Source organism: Tamandua tetradactyla, chromosome 18 (genome assembly GCF_023851605.1).
Source record: "Tamandua tetradactyla isolate mTamTet1 chromosome 18, mTamTet1.pri, whole genome shotgun sequence".
NCBI lineage: Eukaryota > Metazoa > Chordata > Mammalia > Pilosa > Myrmecophagidae > Tamandua > Tamandua tetradactyla.
The window spans coordinates 74556317-74582855 of NC_135344.1; the positions used below are offsets into that span (position 1 = coordinate 74556317).

At 37.7% G+C, this 26539-nt stretch overlaps 1 protein-coding gene across 14 annotated transcripts in view; it reads right to left on the reverse strand.

The window, feature by feature from the left end:
• Positions 1-26539, reverse strand: part of PIEZO2 (piezo type mechanosensitive ion channel component 2) — a 562484-nt gene that overhangs the window by 146248 nt on the left and 389697 nt on the right. For 12 of the 14 annotated variants that reach the window (XM_077135995.1, XM_077135992.1, XM_077135994.1 and 9 more), the window contains 4 exons: positions 8654-8816; positions 7032-7151; positions 3574-3612; positions 2641-2776 (listed from right to left, as the gene is read on the reverse strand). In XM_077135995.1, coding sequence (XP_076992110.1) covers positions 2641-2776; positions 3574-3612; positions 7032-7151; positions 8654-8816 — 458 coding nt within the window. Of the gene's footprint in view, positions 1-2640; positions 2777-3573; positions 3613-6976; positions 8008-8653; positions 8817-26539 lie in introns of those variants that run through there. The other 2 variants (XM_077135993.1, XM_077136003.1) reach the window with 2 other exon arrangements.

Here is a 26539-nt window from a genome sequence, read left to right on the forward strand (position 1 = left end):
TCAGAAAAGCTGCTTTGATTTGACAGATGAAGTAGTAAGAGGAACACACTTAAGTAGAATGTCCTTTCTGTTTTTCTTATGCAAATTATACAAGCTACATATAAATGGGCTTCAGTAGGGAGTTGTTTAGCACTATGAGAAAAAATTATAATGCGTTGAGCAATCAGTGCCCATACAAAACACAGGTGGGCTCCTTCAGTGAGCCCTGGGGGAGGTGGGAGCAAAGCCTCTGTTTTCCACTCCTCCCATGTTAGGGCTGAGCAAGCCAAGGGTTTATATGGGAAAATTCATGGCTTTTTCGTGAGTCACAAAGAAATGGAACCTGGTAGGGCTTATACCAGTGTTGGTGGTTGGGATGCTTCTCGGGTATATAGAGCCAATAAAAGAAACTTTCCCACTATTGATTTTACTTTTGAAGTTCAATTTATGTGTGCTGGTTTGAAAGGATGTATGTACCCTAGAGAGGCCATGTTTTAATCAAAATCCCATTTCTTAGAGGCAGAATAATCCCTATTCAATACTGTATGTAATTAGATCATCTCCCTGGAGATATAACCCAATCAAGAGTGATTATTAAACTGAATTAGGGGAGATGCATCTCCACCCATTTGGGTGGGTCTTGATTAGTTTCTGAAGTCCTACAAAAGAGGAAACATTCTGGAGAATGAGAGAGATTCAGAGACAGGAGAACAGAATGACATAGCCACGAGAAGCAGAGTTCACCAGCCAGTGACCTTTGGAGACGAAGAAGGAACATGCCTCCCGGGGAGCTTCATGAAACAGGAAGTCAGGAGAAGAAGCTAGCAGATGATGCCATGTGCCCTTTCAGATGAGAGAGGAACCCTGATCATGTTCACCATGTGCCTTTCCAGATGAGAGAGAAACTGTTTGCCCTGTGCTCTTCCATGTGAGAAAGAAACCCTGAACTTCATTGGCTTTCTTGAACCAAGGTATATTTCCCTGGATGCCTGAGATTGGACATTTCTATAGACTTGTTTTAACTGGGACATTTTCTTGGCCTTGGAACACCTGATTAAATTCCCCTTTTTAAAAGCCATTCTGTTTCTGGTATATTGCATTTCGGCAGCTGGCAAACTAGAATGTTATGATCTGAGCATATTTGAGTTTGCCTTGTCATCAGTCAAAATTCTACTCATCTCTTCTCTGAAAAAATAATGTGTAAACAGAAAGATGCCTAAGTTGTGGACTAAAAGTCTCAAACTTTAGAGGGTGTAAGAGTCATAAAATGCTGATTGTCAGGCCCTCCTCTCTGTGGTTCTGATGCAGGGGACCTAAAGATTCTACTTGGGACAGCATCACAGTAGTTTTCTGAGATGGCCAGTAAAGGAAAACCTTCCAGTAAGCCTGGATTGCAAACTAAAATGACACATGCAGGAAGGAGAAATGAGGAAATGGTGTTGGAGCCCAGGGTCCCTGAAAATCCCTGATGACTTCTGGGGTGGGGCAGAAGTCTGTGGGAAACTGAGCTTACTGAGAAAAATTGAAGAGTGTGCCTGGCTATATGCATTGTGAAGTAGTTCAAACCATCAAGGACAAGAGTGGGAGGTAGTGATAAAAGATTAGGGAAAATAGAGAGTCAGAATATGCCTGATGAAGAATAATAAAAGGACACAGGAGAAAGCTTAATCAACTACTGATGCAAATCGGATGGCTACTGGTTGTTTACTAAAGGCAGTAAAATGAAAGACAATTGTCACTGTAATGCCATATTCAAAGAGATGAAAACCCACCGCACTTTCTGTGTAGTCACTGTGCATGATTTCTGTTGTCTTTTTTTTTTTTCCCTATCAATAATAAACTACTGGTTCTGTTTGTATGAACTGGTATGCTCCTTTAGGTCTTGATTTCCTATTTCCCTAGTAGGGCAGTGACAACAGAGGTTGAGCTAACTTACAGAAACCAGGGACTAGTGTTAATAGATCTTCACATTCTTCAAGAGATTCCAGAAATTTCCATTTCCAAACAGGAGCTGCAGCTTTTCAAATGTTGATTACATTTAAATAAATAAAAAAAATGCAGTGGAGGCCAAAAAAATACATCTGAGAGTAAGATCTTAGATGCAGGTCACTGATTACTTATCTCTAGCAATAGTCTGTATTCCTTCAAAATAAAAACCAAGAGGAAAGAACTAGAACAAGTTCTGACTCTCTTCTTTTTTTGAAATAGGCACACACAAAAAAAATCCCATAAATAAATAAATCACATCTCTTTCTCAAAACACTTTGCAATGACCAGTAAAACTGTTAACAATAATTACAATCTCTAATTAAAGACAAAGGTATATATAAGCATGAGGTAGGGGGTGGAGGGGGGGAGACACCAAAAATAAGTTGATATATGAAAAATAATTGTTTACCTTTTATTTTCAAAGTGTGCCCTGATTATGCCACTTATTTTGTCTACAAGGACAGAACACAATTAGCAATCTGTTGCAGCAAATTTTAGGCAGAAATTAAGAAAACTGGTTTTAATCAGAGTGATGATAGAAGATAACAACTGGGTTTACAAAAAGAACAAAATGAAACAAATAAAGAAAATAAAGAAACAATAGAGAGATGCCAAGCTTTTGATGGAGGTAGGGCCTGGTGTGACATGCATCCTGCTGGGCCAGCTTATTACCTGTGAATCCTTCGGAGGGCTCCCAGCGGTATTGGGGGGTGGAGTACGTGTCGGCTTTCGGGCCATTCTCTAGGTGGAGGTTGGGGTGTATGGTGTGATAATCCACAGCATTGCAGTTCACGGTCACCAGCAGACCCTGCAGGACCCAGGGGGAAGGCAGTCCTGTGAGGGCAGTCACGGTATCTAAAACACAACTGTGCCCTCTTCTACCCTTTGGCATCTCGGCACAGAAAGCTGGACATCTTAACAGTATGAATTATGAATGGTATACACTTGCTCTCCAAATCTATTCTCTACCAACTGATGGCAACAAAATGTAAATACGATCTTGTCACATTTCTATTGAAAACCATGCACTGAACCTTCTGTCTGGAGCCCACCTCCCAGTCGGGCTTTTCCTACTCCACACCTCGCCTTGTTCAGCCTAAGTACTGAGGCAAACTTCCTCAGGTCTCAGGTGGGGTGGCACAGCCTCTGAGGGTCTCTGCCTGGCTCTGTCAAGTTAGCACTGAGTGTGCTAAGGAGTGGTCTCCTGGTCATTTTCCTTCTATCTCTTTGACTTTATAATTTTTTAGATATAATATACACATACAGACTCAATGCATGTACATGTGTTTGTCCATGGACATCAAGATTTCCTATTCAAACTATGCAACAGACATATCTGTCAAGCAAAATGCATAAACAAAACCTACCAATGTAGCTTTAGGAAAAAAATTAAATACATTTTGTGTGATTATACATGATCCTGTATTATATGTCAGCGTTTTAACAGCAATAAATCAGAGGCAAGTTCTGCAAAACAAAATTATTCAAAACTTATGAAAGCTTTATAGATCACTAAAATAAACTCAAAGGAGCTAATTAATTCCACTTATGTCACTTTTACATCACTTCCACATGTACATGTAATAATTCTAACGATATACTAACATCAGATGGTTTGTAGTCGTCTTGGGTCATGGACAAAAGCTGCAAAAAGCAATGCAGGAGAGTATGTTAATATGTAAGCTGAAAGCATGATGTTTATTTATAGATAAAATAAAAAAAAAGTTTTACTAAACAGTTACCCATTCTCTTAATCAGGTCAGATGCTCATATGTTAAAGATCACCATGCAAAATACAAAGCAGCAAATGACTGAATTGCATATAAAATGTTGCTGTTTTTATAACAATTTTCTGATGTTAATTTTTAATTATAACAACAAATAAGTAGCCATAAACCTCATGCCTACAAAATTGATTACATTTATCAAGTGTTTTGTTCTAATAGAATAAGATGTTTGGTTTTATACTCTTAGAACTTTTTAACTATCTGCAAAATTCTTTTCAAGAAATAGAAGGTTCATAATAAAGAGAAATTGATTTGTAGCGAGGTTCAAGATTATTTTTAAGATTTCCAAATTGGCTACAACAAAATAATTATTATGGGACTGTGCTACTGAACTATATTAGTGCCATGTGGCTTCCCCAAATAATAAGCATTTGCTATGCCAATGGTTCTCAAACTTTTTGATCTCAGGACTCCTTTACATTCTTAAAAATCATTGAGGATCGCAAAATGCTTTCATTTAACGTGGGTTCTAAGAATATCTACCATCCTAGAAGTTAAAACCAAAACATTAAAAAATATTTTAATACATTTAAAAGAATAAACTATTATGTATTAACATAAATACATTTATTCAAATAGGCATTTTTTCAAAACTAATGAAAAGAGAGGCATTATTTTATATTTTTGCAACTCTCTCTAATGTCTGGCTTATTGGAAGACAGATGGATCCTCTTATCTTTCTGCATTCAATTTGTTATAATTTGTTGTTTTGGTTAAATTATACGAAAAAAATCTGGCACAGAGACATGTGGTTGGAAAAAGAAGCAGTAATTTAACAGCCTATTTAGAAATTTGGACAGTTGTCTTTGATACCACACAAAAATTCAATCAGTGATTATTTCTTGGAGGTTAGCTGCAATGTAGAATCTAAAGCCACATCAATGAACTGTTATTACTGCTGCTACATTTAAAACCCACTCACATGGCATATGCCTTGCATGGAACTTTTAAACATACTTTGTAATATCGTGCATTGGTGATTTTGAAACTATTGGTTTAGCGAGTTAGGAAGCTCCACCAAAAACACACACCTTATTATACAATATTTTTAAAAAAAGCACATTTGTTAAAATCACCACCATCTTATCTGAAATGCCCATAAATACTGGGAAGCTTTCAAGTTTGCAGTGATGGATATAACCTTTCAAAATTCTTATTTTTACTCAAAAGCTCGAATTTTATCACTGGCAACAAATGGTGTCGGGTTTTTTTCTTGAAATAACAGTTGTGCTTCATTTATTTTCAAGTAAAATGCCTGCCAAATACCCAGTCGTGCTTCATTTATTTTCAAGTAAAATGCCTGCCAAATACCCAAACTGAATAACCACCATTCGTTAAGTCAGTTGCTCTTTCAAGTAGAAACAGTGTGCTGTGGGAAACTCAGTTTGTTGAGCTCATGGCACCACCCTCACTAAGGTGGCCATCACACCTGTGCGGGCAGCACTGCATGCAAACTTCCCATTTGTCACTCAGAATATTTAAAAAGCATCCACTTTGAGGCTGAGATTTAATAAAAGTAATAACTACTTCTGGTTCATCAAGGATATTAAGCCACTTTCTTTCTTTTATTGCCAGTGTGACCTCTTACCACTTTGGTGCCAATGCCTTGATCCTTGCTAAGGCACGAGCAATTTTCTCACCACTGCTTTAAACTGTCAATGTAAATGTAAACAGAAAAGAAGGTACATGATATCTTACTGTTTTATGGAAGTAGTTTGGAGCTTGTAGATTTCTGCCAGGGTCTCTAGAAACCCCTGAGGTTCACAGACCACTCTTTGAACACTGCTGGGCTATCCTCTTTTTGTATCTTTCATTTAGTGAAATAGGCAAGATAATCTGAAACACGATGTCTTTGTTTTCCAGGGCTGCTGTGACAAATCCCACAGAATGGGTTGGCTTAAACAACGGGAATTTATTGTCTCATGGTTTGGGAGGCTAAAAATCTAAAATCAAGGACTCAACAGGCCATGTTTTCTCCAGGATTCTGTAGCCCTCAGGTGCTGGCTCGCTGGTAATTCTTGGCTTGCATCTCTGCCTCTGTCACACGGTGGTCTGCTTCATCCCTGGCTTCTTCTAATTTCTGGCTTCTCCTTCCATGTATAATTTCCTTTGCTTATAAGAACTTCAACCATATTGGATCAAAGTTTGCCCTCATCCAGTTTGTCCCCATCTTAACTGATAATGTTCAAAGGTCCTATTTACAAATGGGCTCACACCCATAGGATGGGGGATTAGGACTTGAACGTGTCTTTTCTTGGGGATGTGATTCAATCCCCAACACATGGTGAGATAAGAGAGAAATAAGGGTTCCTGAAACTATTCAGTCAGCTTGGGGCACCCTATCTATTTCACATGGCTATCAGTTCCCTACAATGGGCTTATTCAATGTCTGACTCTCTATCAGCACAGGATAGATGTTCTTAGAATGAGTGTGTATCATCTATCACCAAATAATTCAGAAAATCTATTGAATTCTCCAACATGCTAGGAAGCAAAATGCAAGCCCCACTGAACAATTTTAAAAGTAATTCTTGGGTGCCTGGTGGTTCACTGGAAGAATGCTAGCTTTCTATGCAGGAGACCCAGGTTTGATTCCTGAACCAAAATTCCACCCTCCTGCCCCCCACAGAAAAACAAGAAATTCTCTTCACAACATTACAAATAGAGAAGAATTTTAGCAAATCAATATATCACTAACTGAGCTGAGTTCAAAATGGTGAATAAATGAACAAGTGGTTATAAGAAATGCCCAAGTGTGATTTACTTTTCTTTTTCAGTACACATTTTTGCCTCAAAGTATTGTGGGAGATACTTCATCATGTTCATACATATTGCCTGGCCTTCTTTAGTAGTTCTGTGACTTATTATTGTAACTGGCTACTCAGATTGAGATTCTTTTCTGCTATGTACTTGAACATTGTGTTAATAGATGAATGTGCTTTCAGTTATTTTTTTGTTTGTTGTTTTAAATATTAAGTATTTTTTTAATTAAGAAAAGTCTTTCTTTTTGGATTAAGATAATTCAGTAGACAGCATCAAACTATGAAACTGTGTTTTCATAGTGTGTGATAGAACCATGGTATTTCCTTTAGAAGCCCTGGGCACCCCCACCCTGAACAGAGCTGCCTGCTACAATGACTTTTAAATCAGAATATTGATAGAAACTGTGAGCTACCTGAATTTATATGGGATTAAATGGTTCAGAGTCAATAATAAAATACCTTGGACAATAGAAAAGTAATTTAGGAGGTGGAAATTCCTTTCTTCATGCCTTACTTTTCTCTCGTCGGTCGGATAATGGGCTGCATACCACAGGCTGCGCCTCCTCTCAGCTGTTATTTGGATGGGGCTACAAGCCAAGGCTCTCTCCTCTTCCTTGGCCCCGTCCTCCTGTACCTGAAACACAGAATTACCCAGAGAACAAGCTCTGCTTCCCAGAGCAGCAACCCAGGCAGTCTGAGGCACCAGGATTCAGCGTCTCACTTTTGTCTCGGTGTGATTATGCTTTCAAGTTCTGACCTCACACTGGCTTGTCTGCTTACTGTAGAGGGGGCACCCCATCAGAGAGACAGACAGAGCCCATTTCCACAGCTCACACTTTCTGCTAAGGATGGAGGGAGGCAGGACATCTCACCCAACTTTGTTGCCACTATCTGTATTTGTTCCCATTGGCTTCTTTCATCTGATTTCTCTCTTGCAGAATACACTGTTCTTGTGAGGAAGGGCCTTGCCTCTGTGTTCACTGGTTCTCTTCATAGTATAGACTTCCCTACACAGCTGGCCTTCAATAAATATCTGTTGACTGACTGACAGAATGAATGAGTGGATGAATGAATGAATGTGTGGACATATGGTGTGGGTGTGTAGACAGAAAAGGAGAAAGCTGGAAACTGCTCCAGGGTTTCCAGCTGAAGGTGATCCATGGAAATGTAACTGGAGGGTCAGGAACCCTGTCTGAGCAACACAGACAGGGCCCTCCTGCTGCATGGGATTAGCTTCTCCCTCTGCAAGTGGTGGGTAAAAGATGGGAGGCCCTCCTTTACAATGCTTGTCCCGTTGGACTATTAAGATACCATACAATTGAGTGTACTAAGGTCAGTTAGGGCAGGCAATAAGAGCTGACTGAAGTTTTCTGCCACTGAAAGGAAAAAGAGAGAAGGCACCTAGACTTTGTGGTCCTGCTCTTCAAAGTGTCATGTTCTTGTCAATATTTCCATGGGGTGATGAATCCCAAATCAGAGATGAAGATAAGATGGGCAGTTTCCACTCTGTCCTAATTCCATTCCACTCAACGAAATGACAGGGACACTGTCAGTGTAGCTGCCCCTGGGACACCCTCAGAGAGCCCAGGGGACAGCAGAAGAGGGGATGCTCCAGCCCCTGGGATCAAAGGAGCATGTTGTTTTAGAGACCCTTGCTTTGTTGTCAAAGAAACATGGATCTGAATTTGAATTCTATCCTTTAGGAAATGTGTGATTTCAGAAAAATGACTTTACCTCTCCAGCCTGCTTCCTCATCTGTAAGATGAGTACCCAAACATCTATTCTTCAGTTATGCATATTAAATGAGATACTATATGCAAATATCCCAGCAGATAACCAAAAGTTTGGCCTTTAAGAAGTGTTCAATAAAAAACAAGTCTTCCATTCTCCTCCCACTGACCCCTCGTAGCAGCTTACAGTGGTATTAGCAGAAATGGTAGCCTTCATTTTGGTAGAGTTTGTGTTCACAATACTCTCAGCAGAACTAAAACTCTAAAGAGAATGCTACAGCTAGATCTGAATATAGAACTGATCAATTAATTGCCTTCTCTCTGGCAATTAATAGAAATAAGTCATTTCACCTGGAAACATCAGGTTACACTGAAGACAAGAGCATGAAAACCATTTGATCCTTACCAGGGGCTCTTGCAGCCAAATGCGGATAAGAGTGGCCAGCGTGTAGTACATCACCAGAAGAAGGATGGGGTTGGCATGGTGGTACCAGGACAGCTCTGGATTGACTATTATTTTCCAAGTACTAGAGCAATCAGTTTGAATTACTGATTTAATGCCAAATAACCTATTTAAAAATAAAGAAAAAACCAAAAAATGCAAAAAATTATATGCTCCCAACATGGAATAGAAGTACTTTCTTTAAAATACATTCACTTAACACATACATTATATTATATTAATATAAACATATATGATGGATGCCAACATTAGCCAGTTGATCCATATATTGGTTCAAAATATGGTTAATATTAAATATTTGCACATCTATTAGAAACTGACATTTCAATGGTCAATCATTTCTACTAAAACCTACATTACTGAAATGCCAAGTGAATGGATAACATGTTACAAAGTCCAGCTAAATTAGCAAATATTTTGTTTCTGGCAAGACTTAGCATTAGCTATACAGCTAGTATTATATTATACTATTGGGCAGATACTGAAATTGAAAACTGTTCTATACTTCAGCTGCAACTACCAGACAATGTAAACTCAAGTCTCTGTAAGATATCTTTTTGTCAGTAATTCTATTTATGAGCAATTTGATTTTTTTCAACACTTTATAACTGATGACCATTTACTATGAAAGGAGACTTTATGAGGCTTATTAAACCTTGCAATGGTTTATTTTCCATGTTAATCTCTACTGTGTAATCAGAATATAACTGATTATATCATAAGAAATTGTGTAAAAACATGATCCATATAAAAATTCATTTTATTTGAAATTTTTCTAAGATAGGACTTTACTAACCTGTGCATGCTGAGGTGCATATATTTCTACAGTCTGCATCTGTTATTTGTGAATTTCCTTTAATTTTTGTGATATACTCCTCCTTCAGTTAGAAGATCCTTAAAACTCCATCTCCTTCACTCATAACACTTCTAATTATGATTAGTATTTTTTCTCATGATGTAAGTGTTGCACTGAATGCTGAATGCAGATTTTAAAAGTAGGCTAAACTGAAATCAAATTAACTTCATTTGTTTTCTTCAGGGAAAAAAAAAGTTGTACTAGAATTTGCTCTTGTTATAAGTCTTTTCACTAAGACCGGCAGATTTTTGTTGTTAGTATTTGAAAGAAAATATTCCTAGTTGAAACATAATTATGTTCTACTTAGAAGAGTGAAATGTTCTGGAAAATTTTATGGAGTCCTCATGGAAAGTACACAGAACTGAAAGTTTTTAGATTTAAAATCAGAAGAGCTTAATCATCTTTTGGATTAAGCTATGCCATGGGTTTTCAGTTACCAAGTCCTCCCCTCTTCCGGCCTCACACCTCGCACGTGTGCTAGAAATGACCTCTTCAAATGTTAGTTTACAACCCCTGTTTCCCTCATCAGAAATTATTAGATAATCTTTATAGTTGTTTGTAAGCTGACCCATGTGCCTCCTGAAAGATTTTATATAGCATCAACACTCAATGCTTTACCTTTTACATCATAACTTATTCCAAAACAATTTTTTTATTCCAAACCAATTTTGCACATTTCTATATGAATATTGAAGAATGAGGCATATCTTTTGTTTTGTAAGTGCATGGAACTAACAAACTTGGCTAAAAGCTATAGAATGGCAGATAGCTGTCCCTTATAAAGATTTTTTTTTTCCTAAAAGAGTACCGAAAACATTGCAAGATCTAAGATTTCTCTTTCTTCTATTTTTAAGAGGTTGGATACTGAAGAAAGAATTGCTAGATAAGATGGGAGATCTGTACTTTGAAGTTTCATATTCTTTCTGGCACTACAATCAGAGGATTTTATACTGTATCCACCTTTATTTAATTTACTTCATCTTTATTTTGGACCTCCTAGAGTCCAGGATTGCTTTTTGATATTGATAAGATAAAGAAAACTGATGTCATAGAGCCAGCCCCCCAGGAACTCACTCTCTGACTGTGATGATGTGATCCACTAGTAATGTCAGAGCAGGTGTTCTGGAAAACCTTTCTGCCTCTTGGTGTGGAAGAAAGGCGCTGGGAGAGTAGGTGTTCAGAAGAGCCTTAGGTATTGAAGAAGTTAGTTCAAAAAAGCCTTAAATGAGCAGATAAAAGAGATTCCTGAAGAACTGGTGAGATGTTGCCAGGTTGTAGGGGTGTCAGGGAAGGGAGATACAGAGAATGGACATAGTGAGAGCACAAACTAGTTATTGAGGCATCTTTGGATATTCATAAAATTCACTCTCTTGATGATTCCCAAATGACTGTCAGTGCCTTTATGATGTTCCTGAGCTTAAAAATTTTCCAGCATCACTCTGATAAAATAAAAATATGCATATTTTGAAATTTACTAGTCACTAAATCATTTGAACTGATTATCTGAATTCTCTCCATAGAGATTTCTCTCTGCCTGAGAAGCATACGATGACACAGTTGCAGAGTAGTGCACTCCCATACTGCTGATTTAGAAGCTGAGAGATAAAGCTTTCTTCTTCTCTGCATTTTGGAATATCCTTTGTTTATCTCTGATCCAGACCCAGTTCTATCAGTAAGATACACTGGTAAATTGGATTGACTTACTATTTCTGAATTTTTTTCATCATGAAATGTAATAGAATTAAAGTTGATGTGGGCATGTAAGCATGTGGACAAAGCAAGAACATTTTCAAGAAGAGCTTATGCTAAATGGCTTAAGATTTAACAAGCTCTTTCATTCCTGGAAGTTGCCACAAGGCAGGTCTCTGAGTGGTAGTTGGTTCCTAGAGAACATACCGGGCTTTTGGGACACCTGTCCACAGAAAAGGTCCTCAACTTCTCTTGGACAACAACAATGCAAAGGGAGGTCCTGGGTCTCTAGTGTCTCTTCCCTCTATTTCCTTCTGCCCACTCATTCCGTTACCTTCATAAAACTCAGGAAAGCATGTCACCACTTTGAGAGAATAATCCAAAGTCCTAAGCAAAGTATTTCCACAACACTTTCTATGACCCACCCTCAGCTTTATTCTCCCAGATGCTATAAATTTTAGTTACACAGAGCTATTTGGAGTTTAACATGACACTTTGTGACTTTGGTCTGGCTATTCCTTGCTTACTAGGGTTCTTTCCAGGTAGTTGTGACTTTTCTGGGGCTACCTGATGAAGAATTAAAGGTCTATGACCCAAGTGAAAATGCATATCCTTGACAATGCATATCCAAGGCAGCAGACCACACATAGCTTCCCAGGCTCTTACTCTGATTTCTCTCTGGACAACTCTAACCCCACTCCCAATTGCATCATATAACATGCACATAACAATGCATTTCTTCTAGAGATGCTCAACCATCCAAAAGTATGGTAGGGGTTACTTAGGACATCAGTTTTATAGGAAAGACTGCTATGAGCAAGCACTAAACCCTTATGCTTATTTATAACTAGTTTTTGCTGTAAGCATTAGTTCCTCTTCATTCTTGTTTTCAGTCCACACCATTTTATAGCTAATATAAACCAAAAATCTAAAAGCAATTCCCAACACTTCTCAATGAGATTTTTTTCCTCCTTTTCCTTTTTTTTTGGAAGACGTTCTTGACACCATCAAGGACTAGCTCCAATGCCACCATCTCTAGGAAACCACCGATGATTTTTTCAAATGTGAATCAATTTGTCTTCCACAGCAATGTGTCTTTAATTATAGTTTGTAATTCTATTATTGTTAGTTCATTTTGGTGTCTCCTTGACCATTCTGATCCTAATTCTCGCAATAAAAGGGTATATGTCATGACATTGATATTTTTGGTAGTTCCTAGTACATAGCAGGCTTTATATGTAAGCTTATTTAATTGAACTAAATACATCAGAATAAACTACACCATGAAGTTACAGTAGTTGACGGTGGTTAGATAAGAGTAGAAATTAAGGAATGGCAAAGTTTCTCCTTTTGAGAAAGAAGGAAAGAAGGGATGAGGAGGAGCTTCAGATACACAAGAACATCCTAGAGATTTAGAGAAACGTTGTCTCAGGCTGAACTCCAACACTCACAATTTTAGTAGTCTCTCCATCTTGGAAATAAGAAACAGAGAATAAGAGCCTAACAAAGGTACTGCAAAGGCTCTTGAATTAACTTAAAGTCCATGTTGGGTCATCAAAAGAAAGTACTTATTTTTCTTTTCTACAGGTTTCAAACAAGAACTTCGAACTTTGCCCGCTAGATGGACCAATAAACAAATGCATATAGATAAGAAGATGATTTCTTTTTAAACTGAAAATCCAAGTTTATAGGTAGGAAATGATTAGGCATCAAATATCCAATAGGAATAAAATGTAGAGCAGCCTGGAAGATTCCATCAAGATCCTACAAATATGGTTTGGTCAGGAACCATATACAACGACACAGGAACAAGAACATCCTCTGATCACATCTGCTTGTTCATCTCGTGTAGGCCCCAGAGAGCAGCTGATTCTCTAGGCTCTGCTGGGCATCCCTGGACTGACTATAGATGTGGTTCCACCTTCCACAGAGCACTTGCTTTGCACATTTTCCTCCTTCTCTGAAGCACTCATAGCATGACAACATGGCTGGTGAGTATGCATTGGCAGGGCATTGGTTTCATCTTGCACATGTTGGCAGACTTATAAAATCTCCACTTGTTTTCAAGTCCTCCACAGACCACATCTGCTCTGCTTCTTTTAATACAGGAACCCACCTACTCCCAAGAAATATGTAGCATGGTGAATGACACCATGTTTTTAATGTAACCGTTCTCAAGAGCTCAGAGTTCTTTATAATCCAGCCCTTTCATCATGGTTCAGGGAGACCTGATTTTCAATCAAATAAGCACCAGCTAACTAGAATGCATGAGCAAATGATTAAGTGGATGAGAGTTTAAGATAGGTTTTAAATCCTCTTATGAAGCCAGGAAATATATTCTTTCAACTAGGGCAAAAAAATTATTTTGGAACAAATAATTCTCTTGAGAAAGTATCTTTTAGCAATCTTCTCATTTTTAACCTCAGACCCTTTAACTAATTGAAATAAATGGGGGATGAACTGGAAAGAAGAAATGGTAAAGGAAGCAATATAGGACAGCAGCTTATTTCTCAAGGAAGTCTGAGAGTGAAACGCAGCCTCTAGATCAGAAACCAGATTCAAATGAGATGAGACTCGATAATAATCAGCTCCGCTATATCGAGAGGGGACAGTTTTGCACTGCCAGAGCTCTAGAGAATTCAGTGATTTTTTTTTTTTTTTTTTTTTTTTTTTTTAAAGAGAGAGGGAGGAAGGGAAGGAAAGACAGAGAGAAGGAAGGAAGGATGGAAGGAAGGAAGGGAGGAAGAAAGGGAAACATCTTTAAACATTTTCTTGTTTTATTATATCTTGTTTGTTTGTTTGTTTCTTACATGGGCTGGGGCCGGGAATCGAACCGGGGTCCTCCGGCATGGCAGGCAAGCACTCTTGCCCGCTGAGCCACCGCGGCCCGCCTCAGTGATTTTTATTATCATACTGTTTTCCTGGAAAGGGGTTGGTAACAGATCCCAAGAATCCAATACTATATGGAGAATTCCCATGTGGCATACTGAGGAAGTTCATGAAACAGAAGAAGCTAACTGAATTAGCCATTCTTATCATTGACCAGTTAATAAGGACTTGTGACTTAGCCAAGTGCCCAGTAACAAACCATTCCATAATTCCCTATTCCCTGAGTCTTTAACGCCAAAGAGGGAGGAGTGAGTCCTCATTTCTGTAGGCAAGCCCTGGTTCAGAGAAATGTGTATAGCCTTTAGGACTGTGTTTGAAGGTATAAATCTTACAGCAGTGCAGTTGCCCACAGAAGACCTTTGGTGATTCAACTTTTAAAGCAAATATGGGTACCATCAAGAAGCCTGTGGAAAAAATATCACCAATCACCTTAAAATAACCAACTTTCTTCTTTCATCCCCTGCCCTCCCTCACCTCCCCTCTGGCAATAAATCTAATAGTAAAAATCATGGGTTTTTTTTTTTCAATCTACTAAATTTATTTTTACATTTGTTCCCCCTATTATTTATTTATTCTTAATCCATATGTTTTACTCCTCTGTCCATAAGGTAGATAAAAGAAGCATCAGACACAAGGTTTTCACAATCACACAGTCATGTTGTGAAAGCTATGTCATTATACAATCATCTTCAAGAAACATGGCTACTGGAACACAGCTCTACATTTTCAGGCAGTTCCCTCCAGACTCTCTGTTACACCTTAACTAAAAAGGTGATATCTATTTAATGTGTAAGAATAACCTCCAGGATAAACTCTCGACTCTGTTTGGAATCTCTCAGCCTTGACATTTTATTTTGTCTCACTACTCTCTTCCCCCTTTTGATCGAGAAGGTTTTCTCAATCCCTTGGTGCTGAGTCCCAGCTCATTCTAGGATTTCTGTCCCACATTGCCAGGAAGGTCCACACACCTGGGAGTCATGTCCCACATAGAGAGGGGGAGGGCAATGAGTTTGCCTGTTGTGTTGGCTGAGAGAGAGGCCACACCTGAGCAACAAAAGATGTTCTTTTGGGGGTGACTCTTAGGCCTAATTTTAAGTAGGCTTACCCTATCCTTTGTGGGGTTAAATTTCATATGAACAAACCCCAAGACTGGGGGCTCGGCCTACTGCTTTGGTTGTCCCCACTGCCTGTACTAGAATATCAAGATTTCTCCACTTGGAGAAGTTGAATTTTACCCCTTTCTCACCATTACCCCAAGGGGACTTTGCAAATACTTTTTTATTCATTGTTCAAATTCTTCTGGGATTTATCGAGGCATCACTCTGAACAAACCTACAAAATCTCATGCCCTACTCAAGATTCCATGTACTTATGGTGTTCAATTAAGCTGTCCACATAAGTTATAACAGGAAATGCACAAGTCAAAATATAAATTTTGTACCAAATAAACATTTTTTTTGCTTTAGTCTCACACATAAGTTAAAGTTTTAAAATACTAATTACCATCTGTTTTCAGCACCCTGCATTATTGACATTCCTTTGTTCTTCCTCATGGAAAAACACTTTTAAACGTGTACATTTAGTCACTATCATTGTATACTCCAGGCATTCCTAGATTATACCATCTCAGTCTTTATTGTATATCTTTCCTTCTGATTTCATTTGTGCCCCCAGGCCTCCTTCCTCCATCATTCTCACATTCAGCTTCATTCAGTGTTCTAACATTATTATATTACAGTTAGGTAGCATTGTGCTACTCATTTCTGAATTTTTACAATCAGTCCTGCTGCACAATCTGTGTCCCTTCAGTTCCAATTACCCAATATCTACCCTATTTCTATCTCTTGATGAGCTCTGTTCTTAACTGAAATTATTCAAGTTCATTCATTAATGTTAGTTCATATCAGTGAGACCATACAGTATTTGTCTTTTTGTTTCTGGCTAATCTCACTCAGCATAATGTCCTTAAGGTCCATTCACATGGTTAAATACTTCATAACTTTATTCTGTCTTACAGCTGCATAATATTCCATCGTATGTATATACCACAGCTTGTTGAGCCACTTATCTGTCGATGGACATTTGGGCTGTTTCTATCTCTTGGCATTTGTAAATAATGCTGCTATAAACATTGGGGTGCAAATGTCCATTTGTGCTTTTGCCCTCGTGTCCTCTGAGTAGATACCTAACAATGGTATTGCCAGGTCATATGGCAATTCTATACTTAGCTTCCTGAGGAACCCCCAAACTGCCTTCCACAGCAGATTAGCATTTGACAATGCATTTGACAAGTGGATAAGTGTGCCTCTTTCTCCACATCATCTCCAGCACTTGTCGCTTTCTGTTTTATTGATAATGGCCATTCTGGTGGGTGTGAGAAGATATCTCATTGTGGTTTGGATTTGCACTTCCCTAATAGCCAGAGAAGTTGAGCATCTTTTCATGTGCCTTTTGGCCATTTGTATTTCCTCCTCTGAGAAGTGTCTGTTCAAGTCTTTTGCCCATTTTACATTGGGTTTTCTGTCTTTTTGTTATTGAGTTGAACAATTTCTTTATATATTCTGGATACTAGACCTTTATTTGAATTATCATTTCCAAATATTGTCTCCCATTGTGTAGACTGTCTTTTTACTTTCTTGATGACATTCTTTGATGCACAAAAGTATTTAATTTTGAGGGGTTCCCATTTATTTATTTATTTTTCAACGCTCGTGCTTTGGGTTAAGGCCTAGGAAACCGCCTCCTAGTATAAGATCTATAAGATATTTTCCTACATTTTCTTCTAACAGTTTTATGGCCTTAGATCTAATGTTTAGGTCTTTGATCCATTTTGAGTTAAATTTTGTATAGGGTGTGAGATGTGGATCCTCTTTCATTCTTTTGCATGTAGATATCCAGTTCTCTAGGCACCATTTATTGAAGAGACTGTTCTGTCCCAGGTGAGTTGGCTTGACTGCTTTATCAAAGATCAACTGTCCAGAGATGTCTGAATACTCTTATTTGATTCCATTGGTCAGTATATCTATCTTTATGTCAGTACCATGCTGTTTTGACCACTGTAGCTTTATAATACACCCTAAAGTCAGGTGGCATAAGAACTCCAACTTCATTTTTCTTTCTCAGGATATTTTTAGCTATTCAGGGTACCCTGCACTTCCAGATAAATTTAGTTATTGGTTTTTCTATTTCTGAAAAGTACGTTTTTGGGATTTTAATTTTAATTTTTTAATTGGTATTGCATTGAATCTGTAAATCAATTTAGGTAGAATTGACATCTAACTATATTTAGTCTTCCCATCCATGAACACAGTATGCCCTTCCATTTATTTAGGTCATCTGTGATTTTTTTTTTTTTTAACAATTTCTTATAGTTTTCTCTCTATAGGTCTTGTGTCTCTTCAGTTAAACTCATTCCTAAATATTTTATTCTTTTGGTTGCAATTGCAAATGGAATTTTTTTCATGATTTCCCCCCTCAGATTGTTCATTACTACTGTATAGAAACATTACAGATTTTTGAGTGTTGGTCTTGTGATCTGCCACTTTTCTGTACTCATTTATTAGCTCTAGTAGTTTTGCTGTGGATTTTTTGGGGTTTTTGACATATAGTATCATATCTGCAAACAGTGAGAGCTTTACTTCTTCCTTTCCAATTCTGATGCCTTGTATTTCTTTTCCTTGTCTAATTGCTCTGACTAGAATTTCCAACACAATGTTGAATAACAATGGTCCTAGTCTTGACTGTTGACCAACAGTGGTGATAGTGGACATCCTTGTCTTTTTCCTGATCGTGGGGGAAAGTTTTCAGTTTTTTCCCATTGAGGATGATGTTAGTTGTGGATTTTTCATATATTCCCTTTAACATTTTGAGGAAGTTCCCTTCTACTCCCATTTGTTGAAGTGTTTTCAAGAGGAAAGGATGCTGAGTTTTGTCAAATGCCTTTTCTGTATCAATCAAGATGATCATGTCATTTTTCTGCTTTGATTTATTGATATGGTGTATTACATTAATTGATTTTCTCATGTTGAACCATCCTTGTATACCTGAGATGAATCCTACTTGGTCATGGTGTATAGTTCTTTTAATATGCCGCTGAATTCGATTTGCAAGAATTTTGTTGAGGACTTTTGCATCTATATTTATAAGAGAGATTGGTCTGTAGTTTTCTTTCTTTGTAATATCTTTGATGGGTTTTATTTTCTAAAGGTTAAAAGAATGCTGAAGAATCAAATGGCACATATTGTATTTAATATTTAGATCTTCAAACATGTCCCTTGAATTAAATTGCCTAGCATGAAATCACATTAACTTTGTGAAAATAAGAGTCTGTTTGACTAAATGGAAAGAACAGAAATTCAAATACAGATTAAAATCTTGTCTATATTATTAGTTTTGTGACATTGAATGTGGTATTTAATCTCTCTAAGCCTCAATTCCCTAATCTGGAAAATGAAGCTAGAAAATATGTGGTTTGAGGAGATATCTTGAGGATAGATATAAAACTTTCCAAAGTCTGTTCAACTGGAATGTGAAACTGTCTTATGTAAAATAAAGTTGTGGATTCTAAGCTAGATGGTTACCAAATTTATTTTCAAACAAGATATTTGTTAATTTCTGTCTCACATAAAAATACAGGAGTAGCTACTTTAAGCTGGAATGATGTATCTTTTGTTTGGGCAGCGGTGAACCTTGTTAGTATTTGAGAATTCTGTCAATGAGGAATATTGGAGACTAGTCACTTAGTGGTATGCTCAGTGGATAATCTAAATATTTATGCATATTTTCTCTTAACGTATAGAACACACTCTGCCCTTCCTGAGAAAAGTAATTCCTTCATTCCACCTAGTTATACAACTTGCTGAGAAATAAGAACTGTAAGAGATGCTTGGATATTTCTAACAGTTCAGAATATAGCTCCTTACAGGTTTACAAAATTTAATCCTATATTTTTCAGTGGAACAGTAACATAACTGCAGTCACAACTCTTACTTGGAAACAGGAAACACCACAGCCATTGGAGGGACCCTATTATCAAATCCTGGGAGAGAGGAATTGAGAAAACTGCTTGCCTGACAGACCAGTAATTCTCACGCTATCACTGGTACTAAAAAATTGAATTATTCTGTGCCTAGATGGAATTTCTTTAAAATTTTCTGATACACATTTATTGAACTTCTTGAATATATATGTTTATATCTTTCATCAAATTAAGAAAATACTCAGACATTATTTCTTAAAATATTATTTTTCTTGTGTACCCCTTTGTAGGACTCTACTTATACTTATGTTAGACCTTCTAATGTTGTCATATAGGTCATTAAGGTTCTGTTCCCCCACTACCAACCCAGCAATCTCCTGCCTCTCTGTTCTTCAATTTGGATAGCTTTTATCACCCTAGCTTCAAGTACACTGAGCATTTCTTCTGTGGTGTCTAATTTGCTATTAAGCAATTCAGGCAAGTTTTCATTTCAGGTATGGTAATTTTTAGCTCTATTAGTTCCATTTGGTTCTTTTTTTCATGTTTTGTCTTTATTATGTTCATGTTTTCATTTCATCCTTGAAAATTCTCAGAAGAACTGTGCTAAAGAAGGCTTCTGTTATTTCTGAATCAGTTTTTATTGATAGCTTTTTCTCTTGCTCCACTATATGTCTAATAATTTTTGTTTGGATACTGGACACATTGTGAATTTTTACATTATTGAGTGTCTGAATTGTGTTGTTTCCTTTAAAGAGTGTCAAGTTTTGAGGTGGCAGGCAGTTGACTTACTCACAGATCAGCTTTCTCTTTTTAGGCTTGTTTTTAAGACTTTTTAGGGTAAGGCTAGATTAACCTTCACTTTATTACTCATTTAATTCAACTACTAAAACATCAGTCTTCTAGTTTGTCTCCTGAATGTTTCAATGTCCCTCCACTCTGATTGGCCAGAATTAAAATATTTCACAGCCCTACGTGAGATCTAGGAATTGTTCAGCTATGGTTCCTCAATATTTATTCTTTTCCCAGTAGTTTCTCTTTACTTGGCCTCATGGAGTTTCACTCCATACATGCAGACTAGACTAGGCTAAAGTCTCTGGGAGGCACCATGCACATTTTGGGAGCTCTTACTCTGCTTGTTTCTTCCTGTTATAGTTTGCTAGCTCCTGGAATGCAATATACCAGAAATGGAATAGATTTTAAAATGGGGAATTTAATAAGTTGCTAGTCCATATTAAAATGGGGAATTTAATAAGTTGCTAGACCCAATTAAGGCAGGTCCATAGAAACGTTCAATCTAAGGCATCCAGGGAAAGATACCTTGGTTCAAGAAGGCTGATGAAGTTCAGGGTTTCTTTCTTAAGTAGAAGGGCACATGGAGAACACAGTCAGAGCTTCTCTCTCATCTGGAAAGGAATATGGTGAACATGGTCAAGATTCCTCTCTTATGTGGAAGGGCACATGGTGAGCACGGTGCCATCTGCTAGCTTCTTCTCCTGGCTTCCTGTTCATGAAGCTCCCTGGAGTCGTTTTCCTTCTTCATCTTCACAGGTCGTGGCAGATGGACTCTATGCTTCTTGTGGCTATGTTGTTCTGCTCTCTCCAAATCTCCTAGCTTTCTCTCTTGTCATTGTCTTTTATAGGATTCCAGAAAACTAATTAAGGCCCACCCAAATGGGTGGAGACACATCTTCACCTGATCCATTTTAACAACCACTTTTGATCACTCAAGATGTGACTCCCTAAGTCACATCTCCAGGGAGGTGATCTAATTACAGTTTCAAACATACAGTACTGAATAGGGATTAGAAGAAACAGCTGCCTTTCCAAAATAGGATTAGAATTAAAACATGGCTTTTCTAGGGTCCATACATCCTTTCAAACTAGCACACTTCGTTTCTTCACACTGTGCCAAAATTTCACCCCCATCATTCTCTTCAAATTCAGAAAGACCACCATGATCTGTGGAATTTCCTTTCCTATAATGGGTAAGTGCTACTAGATAAAAAGATGGAGTAATCATGAAGCTCATCTCACTTGTTTCTGTTCTTTCAGATATCATAATCCTGTACTGCCAGTTGTCTAATATCTGAAAAAGTTGTTTCATATATGTTGTCAGGTTCTTTGCTTGATTATGGAAAGAAGGCTGGTCCAACATCCTTTATATTTCGTTTTAACACCTGACTTACTAATCTACATAATACTTGCACCTTGGTGTCTACCTACCCGTCCTACCTAACTTCACCAGATAGCCAGCTTCTGCTTATCCAGAATGGTGAGAAATAGGGTGTTTTCATTAGAAGAAAAAAAATGATCATAGGTTTACCAAATATAAATAGCCCCTGAAAAATAAGTATCTGATTTGTGGACAGCCATAAATAATAACGCAAGACTCTACCTTTTGTCATTTTCCCTCTTCTCATATCATTTTACTTCAGATATAAATCATAAATTTTTCATGTTGTTGGTAGCAGGAGATATTAATTCTACAACACCACCACCATCTTTTTTATTGGTGATTGTTAATAAAGCACGTTCCTTCTTCTTCTTCTGTCCTTTAACATTTTCAACTGGACACTCATCATTTTTTATCTCTTTCTACATTTTCTTCTTTCTGCAAGTCTTACGAAAGAACCATAGGGAAATTTCATTTTATCTTTTGCCACTTTCTTATATTATTTACAAATTCAAAAGTGATTTAGGCTGTAGGTTATAAATTCCATGGCGCTAATAATAAGTATGTGCCAGAGGAAATGAAAGTTACAAATTTTATAATGCAAACAGATTTAATAACAAGTAAGTTCCATCACCTTCTAAAATATCCTTCTGAAGCTATCTGTGAGGACTAGTGTTCTTTCAAAATTTCCTATTCATTGCAGAATGATATATTTCTAAAATACAATAAAAAATAAGTGGTAGGAAAGTGATCATGTGCTTGGATGTTACAGAAATGTCAAGTTGCTATGCAAGTTTTAAATACTGCCTCTCAATTTTTATATTTAACTTGTAGTGACCTTGCTTTGGTTTACTACTTTGAATAGCACTGACTTAGAATATTCAGGAGTCTCTTTTATGACATTGCCAAGTATCTCTTGCTAATGGCTTACCTATTTCTAATAAATCTTCATCTCTCAACTGCATCACTTAAAATATTTTAAAACTTTTTTCTGTTTTAGTTTGCTAAAGTTGATAAAATGCTGTACACTAAAAATGGACTGCCTTCTTTTTTTTTTTTTTTTTTTTGCATGGGCAGGCACTGGGAATTGAACACGGGTCAATCCCTATTCAGAAGGAACTCTTTCTGCTGAGCCACTGTGGCTGGCCCCAGACTGGCTTTTAACAATGGGGATTTATTAGCCACATATTTATAGTTCTAAGGCTATGAAAATGTTCAAATTAAGGCATCAATAGGCTGATACCTTCTCTGAAGACCCATTACTAGCAAGCTTGGGCTCCTTTGCCAGACAGCAAGGCACGATAGATGTCTTCTGTGCCTCTCTCCCAGATTTCATTGCTTGAGCTTCTAGCATCTCTGTGGCTTTTTCTCTAAACTTCTCTCTGTGTTTCTCTCTTTTTGTTTCTCTCTCTCTGTCTTTTACCTCTTATAACAAACTCCAGGGAGAGGATTAAGACCCATCTTGAATGAGGTGGGCTGCATCTCAGTTGAAATAACCTAATCAAAAAGGCCCCACCCACAATAGGTCAACACCTATTAAATGGATTAAAAGAACATGGCCTGGAGAGTGCCAAGATGGTGGCTTAGCGAAGTATAGGATTTAGTTCGTCCTCTAGAATATCTACTAAGTAGCCAGCAATAGTACAGAACAATTGCTGAAGTCACATGAGTGACCGGAAACACAGCGTACCCCAGTCTGGACCAGGTGGACCAGCTGCGAGCCCCCCAAAACTGTGAGTGCTCCAAGCCGCGGTGGCCGGCGCCCCTTCCCCACAGGCTGCTTCTCAGAGGGGAAAGGAAAGGAATGTTACCAGCAGCAGGAGCTGAGCACAACTAAGCTTCAAGTGTGGAATTAGTTCACAAATTCTGACTACTAAAAATAGGCCCCTGCTCAGGTGAACCTGGTCAAAGCAGAGGTTGCTGATTTTTGCCCCGGCACTGAGGGGGCAGGGCTGACAGAAAAAGAAAAAAAAAAAGAAACAGAGGTTTTTTGGATCAGACAGCACATAATACTTGAAAGGGTCTGGGCCCTGAAGGAAAGTGGGGGTCACATAGGATCTGAAGGTACACAAAGCAGCGTACCAACTTATGCTCTTGATTGGCAAACCTGAAGAATGGCGTCCTGCTCTGAGAAGGATTTTTCTCTTTCTTTTTTGTGGCTGTGTTTCTAAAAAGGCTTGACTGCCTTTGGATACAGTTGCAGGGCTTCTCAGGCTGCAACTGCCCCAGGCATAGGCAGAAACAAGCTTGTTTAAGAGCTTGTCTGGAGCCTGTGCCTTCCCCAGGGGAGGGATGAAGCTCAGCTCAGGTGGATTCCCTCCCTCAAGGAATTCAGACCCCAGGGTCTGTAAAATTGAAGTGATTAAAGCCAGCCTACAACCTCTCCTCTGTTTCGACCATGCCCCAGCAGGGAGAGTCTGCTGAAGTTAAAGGCACTGCATCATCTTATGCTTGTGAGACCTACAGGCAGACAAGTGCCACATACTGGGCAGGACAGGAAAGACATGGAGTACAGAGACTTCACAGGAAAGTCTTTCAACCTGCTGGATCCACTTTCAGGGAAAACTGACAAAGGTGACTCTTTGCTACTGACAGGAGGCCAGTTTGGTCTGGGAAAATCTGGCTGGAGTCTGTAATACCTAAGTAGACCCTCCTAAGGGTTGGGGGGGAAAGGCACCATACAGTCAGGACAAGAAACAAGAAAACAAGAACTGAAAAATTCTCCTCTGTTAAACAAAACCTAAGTTAGTGGTTAGGCTTACACTGAATTGAATACACTGAATTGAATGTCAAAGAACAGATAGATAATAAATTCATCCAGCAAGAAAATCCTACATAAAAGAAGTAAAAACAACCTCCAGAATAAACTAATTAAGGTAATTAAATGCCTAGATGTCAGAAAAAAAATAACGAATTACACTAGAAAAACTGAAGATATGGCACAGTCAAAGGAACAAACCAACAATTCAAATGAGATACAGGAGTTGAAACAATTAACTCAGTGTTAAACAGACATGGAAAACCTCATCAAAAATCAAATCAATGAATTGAGGGAAGATCTAAAGAAGGCAAGGAATGAACAAAAAGAAGACATTGAAAGTCTGAAAAAAACAAATCACAGAATTTATGAGAATGAAAGGCATAGTAGCAGAGATGAAAAAAAACAATGGAAACCTACAATGTTAGATTTCAAGAGGCAGAAGACAGGATTAGTGAACTGGAGGATGGAAAATCTGAACTCCAACAAGCAAAAGAAAATATAAGGAAAAGAATGGAAAACTATGAGCAGGGACTCAGGGAACTGAATGACAACATGAAGTGCACAAATATACATGTTATGGGTGTCCCAGAAGGAGAAGAGAAGGGAAAGTGAAGAGAAAAACTAATGGAGGAAATTATCACTGAAAATTTCCCAACTCTTACGAAAGACTTGAAATTACAGATCCAAGAAGTGCAGCATACCCCAAACAGAACAGATCCAAATAGACGTACTCCAAGACACTTACTAAACAGAATACCAGAGAGAAAGAGAGAATCTTGAAAGCAGTGAGAGAAAAGCAATCCATCACATTCAAGGGATGCCCAATAACACTATGTGTAGATTTCACAGCCGAAACCACGGAGGCGAAAAGACAATGGGATGATATATTTAAATTAGTAAAAAAGAAAAACTGCCAACCAAGAATTCTATATCCAAAAAACTGTCCTTCAAAAATGAGGGAGAAATTAAAACATTTTCAGATAAAAAATCACTAATAGAATTTGTGACCAAGAGACCAGCTCTGCAAGAAATACTAAAGGGAGCAATACAGGCAGATACAAAATGACAGGAGAGAGAGGTGCAGAAAAGAGTGTAGAAATGAAGACTATCAATAAAGATAAAAAGAAGAAAAATTAAACATGACATATAAAATCCAAAAGGCAAAATGGTAGAACAAAGTACTTCCTATACAGTAATAACACTAAATGTTAATGGATTAAACTCCCCAATCAAAAGATAGACTGGCAGAAAGGATTAAAAAACAGGACCCATCTATATGCTGTCTACAGGAAACACATCTAAAACGCAAGGATAAACACAAGTTGAAAGTGAAAGGTTGGGAAAAGATATTTCATGCAAATAACAATCAGAAAAGAGCAGGAGTAGCTATACTAATATCAAACAAATTACATTTTAAACATAAAACAGTTATAAGAGATAAAGAAGGACACTAGATATTAATAAAAGGAACAATTAAACAAGGAAACATAACAATCATAAATATTTATGCACTGAGTTAGAATGCTCCAAAATACATGAGGCAAACACTAAAAACACTGAAAAGAGAAACAGACACATCTACCATAATAGTTGGAGACTTCAATTCCACACTACCTTCAAAAGACAGAACATCTAAACAGAGGATCAATAAAGAAACATAGAATTTGAATAATACAATAAATGAGCTAGACTTAACAGACATTTATAGAACATTACACCCCATAACAGCAGGATACACTTTTTTCTCAAGTGCTCATGGATCATTCTCAAGGATAGATCACATGCTGTGTCACAAAGCAAGTCTCCATAAATTTAAAAAGATTGAAATCATACAAAACACTTTCTCAGATATAAAGGAATGAAGTTGGAAATCAATAATAGGCGGAGTGCCAGAAAGCTCACAAATATGTGGAGGCTCGACAACACACTCTTAAACAACAAGTGGGTCAAAGAAGAAATTACCATAGAAATTGCCTCAGTAAATATATTGAGGCAAATGAAAATGAAAACACAACATATAGAATTTATGGGATGCAGCAAAGGCAGTGCCAAGAGGGAAATTTATTGCCCTAAATGCCTATATCAAAAAAGAAGAATGAGGAAAAATTGAGGAATTAACTGTCCACTTGGAAGTAGAGAAAGTACAGGAAACTAACCCCAAAGCAAGCAAAAGGAAAGAAATAATGAAGACTAGAGCAGAAATAAATGAAATTGAGAACATGAAAACAATTGAGAAAATCAACAAAACCAGAACTTGGTTCTATGAGAAAATCAATAAGATAGATGGACCCTTAGCTAGACTGACAAAAAGAGGGAGAGGACACAAATAAATAAAATCAGAAATGGAAGAGGCGACATAACCACTGACCCCACAGAAATAAAGGAAGTAATGAGAGCATACTACGAACAACTTTATGCTAATAAATGACAATGTAGATGAAATGGACAACTTTCTAGAAAGGCATGAATAACCAACATTGACT